Source organism: Lactuca saligna, chromosome 9 (genome assembly GCF_052625555.1).
Source record: "Lactuca saligna cultivar CGN05327 chromosome 9, ASM5262555v1, whole genome shotgun sequence".
NCBI lineage: Eukaryota > Viridiplantae > Streptophyta > Magnoliopsida > Asterales > Asteraceae > Lactuca > Lactuca saligna.
Window position 1 is genome coordinate 80,577,501 of NC_136425.1, and position 7,382 is coordinate 80,584,882.

At 38.8% G+C, this 7,382-nt stretch overlaps 1 protein-coding gene across 1 annotated transcript; it reads right to left on the minus strand.

Moving 5' to 3' along the window:
- Positions 1 to 624: 624 nt before the first annotated feature.
- On the minus strand, positions 625 to 3,334 carry LOC145018600 (rhomboid protein-like protein). Its single transcript, XM_078976477.1, has 8 exons — positions 3,083 to 3,334; positions 2,791 to 2,915; positions 2,261 to 2,321; positions 2,002 to 2,168; positions 1,786 to 1,891; positions 1,514 to 1,716; positions 1,171 to 1,311; positions 625 to 904 (listed from the first exon to the last, which is right to left on the minus strand). Exons 1-8 carry the CDS (start codon positions 3,095 to 3,097, stop codon positions 787 to 789), a joined length of 936 nt encoding a protein of 311 aa, XP_078832603.1. The 5' UTR covers positions 3,098 to 3,334; the 3' UTR covers positions 625 to 786.
- Positions 3,335 to 7,382: the final 4,048 nt, after the last annotated feature.

A 7,382-nucleotide genomic window follows, 5' to 3' on the forward strand; every position in this document is an offset into this window, starting at 1 on the left:
TTGATTTGAAAATTTCCATGAAAAACTCAAAAAATTTCCACAACCAAACGCACACTTAAAAGTTTTTTGGTAGCAAAAAAATTTCTAGTTTTCCATAAATAATTTCTTTTTTCCAAATTATATGTAAATTAGAAAAATAATTTTTACAGTTTTTTAAAGTTTTCTAAATTTCTAAGATGAAAAATAAAAACTTCATCGGTTCCAACCAAACATGTTTTTAAAATTTTCATTAAAAACTAAAAATGAAAACAGCTTTCCGCAACCAAACTTAATACCAACTTTATTGAGTTTTTCAAGAGTTTGTAAAATTTCCATTACCACCTTACCCAAGGTGCACCCTACAAATATCATTTGTGTAGCACAAATGATTAGACCTCTGTATGTCACTATTACTAAGCTCAAAACTAAAAACATATAAATTCAATTTCACCGCCTAAATATAAAAGCATTCAACGCTCCTTTCAATCCAAATGTCAACCTTCAGAACAATTTTGATCAAAGTAGTGACTGAAATATAACATGTTAGTGCAATAGATTACTTGATGCATGTTGTGCATTGCCCATAACCTTTATTGCTTTTCATTCCACATAACCTTATATTTCCTTGATGAGTTTCGCTTCTAGTTGTTCAAAGAAAAATATATAAGCACCATATCTAATGGCCATGTAAGCTCAACATCTAACTTTGTTGTTGTGAATTGTGATCCGAAAGACTTCAAAAGTAATAAAATAGACGAATAGTTACACACACCCAAAATCAACAAGTTTCAATTATTGAACATATATTTAAACATTTTCAGATGCATCTCTTTCGGGTTCATCCGTCTTACTCTTTCCTCCTCCCGTACCACCTATCAACCTCTCCGCCGCCAATCTTTCCTCCAACGCCCGCGCACCCCTTTCCCTGCCATCAAACAAACACTTAGTGACACTGACACCGACACACTGACAAACAGTGACAATGACAATGACAATGACAATGACAATGACAATGACAATGACAATGACAATGATAGAGACAGTGACAGTGACAGTGACAGAGATAGTAGAGATAGAGACAGATAGTGATTTTTGGTCGTAGCCAAAAAGGTGGGACAGAGACTTGTAATCAATATTTCATTAGTGGAAAAGACGAAAATACCCTTTTTATATGAAGAATAGAATCATTACCTTCTCCGAGTTGCCTCGATGGGATCAGAGCCGGGCAATGTGGTGTTGCCAGGTGTATAACCGCCTCTTGCTTCATTGGATGCGTCAGATCTTCCACAAAGCATCCGATGGAATATTGAAGCGATAGGATCAATCACAGGTCTACAAAACCAACAAGTTAATTGCAATTACTTCATAATCTTTTATTCCATAAAAATTGCAATTAATTCCATTTTAAAGATTCTTCCACAAACCATACACCCCATTTGAATGCTTCAATTTACATGAGATGGTGACATGACATCACATTCGAGGGCCCACCTTTAATGAAAATAAGAGGGAGCATAAAAGGCTGTGAATTTACCTTAGGAATTCAGGGAAGAAAGTAGAAAAGGAAAATTCATCACTAGGGTCACCCTTAAATCCAGTTTCTTGTTTTCTTTGAAAGTATCTGAGATAAATCCAACCAGTATATGTCCCAAATATCAAGATTGGAAGGTATGTTGCTGGCTCTAAGGTAAAGAAACTAACAAGAATAGCTAACAATAACATCATCGATGGCAACCACTGCATAAAAAAATAAAATTAGTTTGTCACAGTAAAGGGTAGAATGGTAATTTTCCATACACTTTATACCTTTGCTTTGATTTTTAAAGGAGATAGTTCTTGATCAGGAATTATCTGTTTGACACCAACTAAGAGCCCTGAAAGTACCCCGCTGAAGCCAGAAAGAGGCGTGTAACTACCAAAAGTTTAAAAAATAATGATCAGAAAGTTTGATGTTAATCATAATAGGAAGACTCAAAAGAACCAAAATGAAAAGGGGCACAAAAGGAATTTTGCATTACTTACAGATAATTTTCTTGCATTGTTACATAGTACAAGGAGATTGTTGTAATGAACACACATAATGAAGTCAAGAAATTGACAATGAAAATGAACTTCATGAACTCTCTAGAACCCCATATGGGTTCTAGAAGCTTCCCAATGAAAAGAAGACCAATTGTGCTGCTAAGAACCTGTTTTTTTTTTTTTTTTAAAAAAAAAACAGTTTATTCATTTAGACACTAATAATTAATAAGTAGAGTTGTGTGGATAAAATGATACATACCCCATGTACTGTTTGTTCTATGTAGCCAGCTGTTAAGAGGTTCCAACCAAAAGGAATTGTCCTGTAATTTATATAAAAAGGGATAATATGTAAGTGATAATAATGAGGTTACAAATGGAAAGTAAACTTTACAACCAAATCCAAATCATCAGTTCAAATCAAGTATGGAGAAAGATTTTATATTCAGATGAACATCATCTGCGTTTGCCACTATAATTCAGAGTAATTTGTTGAATGAAGTTCAACTGTAAAGAAGAGTTTATGGATGATCTTTTAAATGACAAGTAGATGTACCCTTGATTTGCAATCATCAATGGTTATGATAATTTTAAGAACATGTAGTGCACATTCATGAACCAGTTGAAAATGTTTGAGGGCTTTTATAGACAGAATCAAACAGCTGCATTTAGGGTTTCGTGTTTAAGTTAATTGCTACATGGCCTGGGTCTATTCCAAACCTATATATCAATTAAATCTTGAATGCAATTTCAAAATCGAATAGCTACATAGTTAAAAGAAATCAAGGTTACCTAGCAGGAATTAGTGCAACGTAAGTAAGGATCGAAGGGAGGATCTGAACAGCAATGTATCCACTAACAAGTACTACTGCAAGCCCTTTACATAGCCTCGTAAATCCCGTAAACAAGTTCGCACCCTGCCGACATTCGCCAAACAACAAACACACAAGAATAAATTCGCGGTTTTTAGGGAAAATTTTCAACGTAATCGTCTTGAGGTAGATTGAATCATTTGAATGTACTATGGAAACAAAATAAATAATGAGTTTTGATGAAATCTATACTGGTGCAAAGAGGGACTTACTGCCGGAGAACTCATGATCACCGGGTGGTGTAGTTATGGCTGATTCGGTTTAGGGCTCAAATCAATGTTGGATTTTATGTAATCCAACTATGAAACTCTAGAGTCAGATGGTGGTCTCTCGACTGCTTTTCTGGCGGTCGGCGATCGGGAAAATTGGTGCGGAGGAGTAGATCTTAGAGTCAAATGGGGTTGAGTGAGATTCAAGGGGCCAACTTATCATCAAGTTGAATTTGATGGCGAAAATTGAATATTTCCATGAAAATAAAAAAATAAAGGAAACTTCAAGTTGAAGTCTAACAAACAAATCAAAATAGCATTTTACTCTAACGGTATCCGGTGTTATATTTATTTTTAAGGTTGAAGGTTCAAGTGATCAAGTCCCACTATAGATATAGGTGGAATAATTTTTTAAAAAAATGAAGTCTAACAAAGAAAAAAAATATAGTAATTTATTAATAATAACTAATTTTTATAAAATTTGGAAAGATAACTTCTTTATTTAAAATAGGGCATTTTGGAGAAGTATTATTTATTCTGGAGTATTTGATATAGATATAGTTTGAAATCTGAAATTCAGCACAGTACATTTTAGACTAACATAGTCAATACTGGAGTACGGTGGTCAAAACCGTAATATAGAACTGACATTCCGAACACCAAAAAACTAGGTTTTCCTTCCTATATAATATGTGGTATTCCATTTAGTTATTTACTTACAACCAGAATCCGTAATTTTCTATTATAATTTTTTGAGTATGAGTTTCTCAGACAGCGACCACGAAGAAAGCTTTATCAACTTGCATGTTTACCTACCCAATCTTAGGTTGACAAACCTTCATAGTTACATGAACATAAAAAATGATGTTATGGATTGTTTCCAACTCTATTTTGTAACTATTAGATGTGTGGTCAAATAATATTGTTCCAAGTTTATGTGTTTATTTAAAATTTATATTTTTTATAAATGATTGTTTTATTTTCACAATAAAATACAGTTTTATGCATTCGTAGGTTGTTTGTTGTCTATCATCATTATAAGTAATGTCCTTCTAAGTTGGGAGTACCTATAGATAATGTTCATAGTGGTTATAAAAACAACCAGACCATGCCTAGAGCATTCTACCTTAGCGTGGCAAATAATGTCAAATCTTGAACCTGGTTCATGATGAGGTTGAAGGAAGCTCTCAAGGATGTTAAGAAAGTATCGCTCATAACCAATATGGATGATGTCATAACTTCTTCCTAGTTCATGTATTCCTTGATTTTTATCATGGGTATTGTTTTAAGAGTGTGGCATGTATGCAAATCGTATACTATGTTTGATTTTTTAAGAAGCATTATGCCAGTTAACCCTTGATGCATGTGAGGTGCTTGCCAACATCGATTATGCAAAATAGGCAATATCATATTCTTCTTAACATTCATTGGAATGTACTCATCATTGATATTCCAGAAATTCTCATGATGTTATGGTTTAATGAAAACAATGTACCAAATGGGGTAAATAAAAGGGTATACATGGTAGGAATGTCAAAAATGAATGGCTTGTTATGTGTATGGTATATGTGGTTGGTATTTTGGGGGTATCTCACTAACCTTTCGGGCTTACAGTTGTGGTTTAAATGTTTCATGTATTTCAAGAGATCGCAACAAGGCAAAGGCGTGATCGTACCGCTCCTCATGTTTATGTTTTATGTTATGGTTCTGGGATGACTCTGATAACAAATGTATTGAAAACCTTTTTCTAATAACTTAATGAATTTGGGTCGTTTTTGAAAAAGTTTAAATTGGATTGAAATTTTGGATGTTACAAGTTGGTATCAGAGCCTTGGGTTGAGTGAATTGGAGGAACATTCGTGTGAATCCAGTCTCAAATCAAGGACAGTTTTCAAAAGAGAATTTAAAATGGTTTTCAAAAAGGAGTAAAGGGGGACGCGGAGGTACGATCAGCCGGAGCCAGTAGTAGCCCCAAATTACCATACAAGTTATTTGTTTATGTGATATGATAGAACAACATGCTAGTACTAGGCTAGGGATCTTCAGGAATTGCATGATAGAGTTGCCTGATTTATGATGCCTGCTAGCTTAGGGTTTCTTTCTGTATGAGATTTCCAGTGTTCCTCTAGGAGTGAGGGTTGAGTGCTTGTTATGCCTGTTATTCTCTAGTGTGTTGTGGTGATACTTGATATAAATATGGGTAGGTGCGGAAGGTAGTATAGGCCCGTACTACTGAAAACACATGACCCATATGCATATCAAGGAAGTCACAACCCCTAGGGCTGGGTTGAGAGTCGGTTCCCGGGTTAGTGGGAGGTTTCTGATGTTTGCGGTGTTTTTCAGTATGGTGGTTACTAGGCATGCTGGGAGTGGATCCGGGTCAGGATCGGGAGCAGGATAGGGCGATCAGGGTGGGTCAGCACCACCCGAGGTTATCCGTCAGAAGAGCACATATGAGTTGGATGCTAGGATTCGTGAGATCCTGCATGATAAGGTTGCTGCTATGTTTCGGGCCGAGTTGCCGGAACTGTTTGGGTCCATCAAGACCGCCATGGTCGAGTATTTTGATGAGCGCTATGTAGCTCTTACAGAGACGGCTGCCGCAACAGCTACAGCGGCTGTAGCAGTAGTAGGAGGAGGAGCCGATAGAGGTTTTCAGTATCGGGACTTCAATAATACGAAGCCCCCTACCTTCGATGGAGTTCAGGACCCGATTGTAGCTATGAGATGGTTGTCAGACGTGGAGGGGTGTTTCTTCACGTGTTCATTCCCTGCTGATCAGAGAGTGAGGTGTGCTCTGAACTTGTTGAGGCTCGAGGCGAAGGATTAGTGGAGATTGACCACGGGGTCATATTCGGATGCGCATCGGGCTGTGGTTTCATGGGATCAGTTCCGGGAAATGTTCAGTACCCGTTATGTTCCACGAGTTTGAGAAGGAAAGGTTGGCTCAGGAGTTCCTGGAGCTGAAGCAGGATATAGAGTCAGTGACGGAGATCACCAGGATGTTTATTGAGAGGGCGATGTTTTGCCCAGAGTTTGCTTCAGAGCAGGCTCAGGTGTCACGATATCTAAGTATGCTCAAGAGGGATAACAGGTAGTTTGTGTCTACACAGAGGTGCGAGACTTTGTTGGAGTTGCAGGAGGCCACTCGGCGGCGTGAGTTGAAGATTGAGCTACAGTTGAGGGAGAAGAGGAAGGCCCCGACACAGTCGCAACCAGTGCCGAAACGGTCCAAGACCGTTGATACTAGGTCGGGAGATCAGAGTAGCCGCACTTGTGGAAAGTGCAGGAAGGGTCACACTGGAGTTTGTAGGTCCGGTGGTGCGTGCCGCAAGTGTGGAAGAGAAGGGCATTACGCAAGGGATTGTCGTCAAACAGCCCCAGTCCAGGATATGATGATTTGCTATCAGTGTCATCAGGTTGGTCACATGCGGGCCAACTGTCCACAGCTTGCTGCAGGACCAGTGCAGGCTCCAGCACCGGCTATTTTGAGGATTTCGGGTTGGGGTCACGGTGGAGTAGAGCCCCTAAGGGCTCAGGGGTGTGCTTTTCAGCTTATAGCAGAGGAGGTCAGGGCAGAGCCGGATGCAGGTGCGGGTATGTTTCCTTTTTGATATCTTGTTATCTTATGATTGTTGTGGAGTATTGCTTATGCTAGTCATGTTTGCATGATTTATTGTGGTTTATTGTTCGCCTTTTCGTCTGGGTTATCTTTTGGTAGAGGGTTTTATAGCTGGGAGTTGTAGCTGGTTAGTATCCAAGGGATGGATGGTCAAGATTGGTTGTGTGGTCTTGTTGTTGAGTATAGGTGGGAGTTGTTGAGAAGTGTTCAGCTGGGAGTCCGACTCCCTTAGGATTCGAGATGTGCAATGTCGGGAGAGCAGTTTTGTGAAGATTACTCATTCAGAGGAAAGCAGTTTATGGATGACGAAGGTATGGGATAGAAATGATTGTTCTAGACCGGATGAGTCACCAGTATTTGGAGGTCAGTGTTCTAAGGGGGGGGGGGAGTTGGAAAATTCTCAGGAGGATCGACAAGTATCTGAGTTTGATTAGCTGTTTGGAAGTCGCCTGTGTTTCATTCAGCCAAGAGTGTGGGCTGGTATGAGTAAGTGGAAGACTAGTGGGGGCAAGAAGCAGACCATGGATTCAGGGTAGATAGTGTTTGATGTTAGGACTGGGTTAGGCCATGGAAAGGATTCTGGGATTGGAATGGAGTTAGAGTTCGGAACCCCTTGAGGGCTAGAATAGTATGTTTGGGAGAGAGTCCCAGGAAGGATAGTTCGGGATGAGATACGATAGT

Excerpts from the sequence above, each read along its gene's own strand:
- LOC145018600 (XM_078976477.1), bottom strand. Across the intron at positions 2,169-2,260 it reads TAGAACAAACAGTACATGGG|GTTCTTAGCAGCACAATTGG; the intron begins GTATGTATCATT and ends AAAAAAAAACAG. Across the intron at positions 1,312-1,513 it reads TTCTTCCCTGAATTCCTAAG|ACCTGTGATTGATCCTATCG; the intron begins GTAAATTCACAG and ends TTGGTTTTGTAG.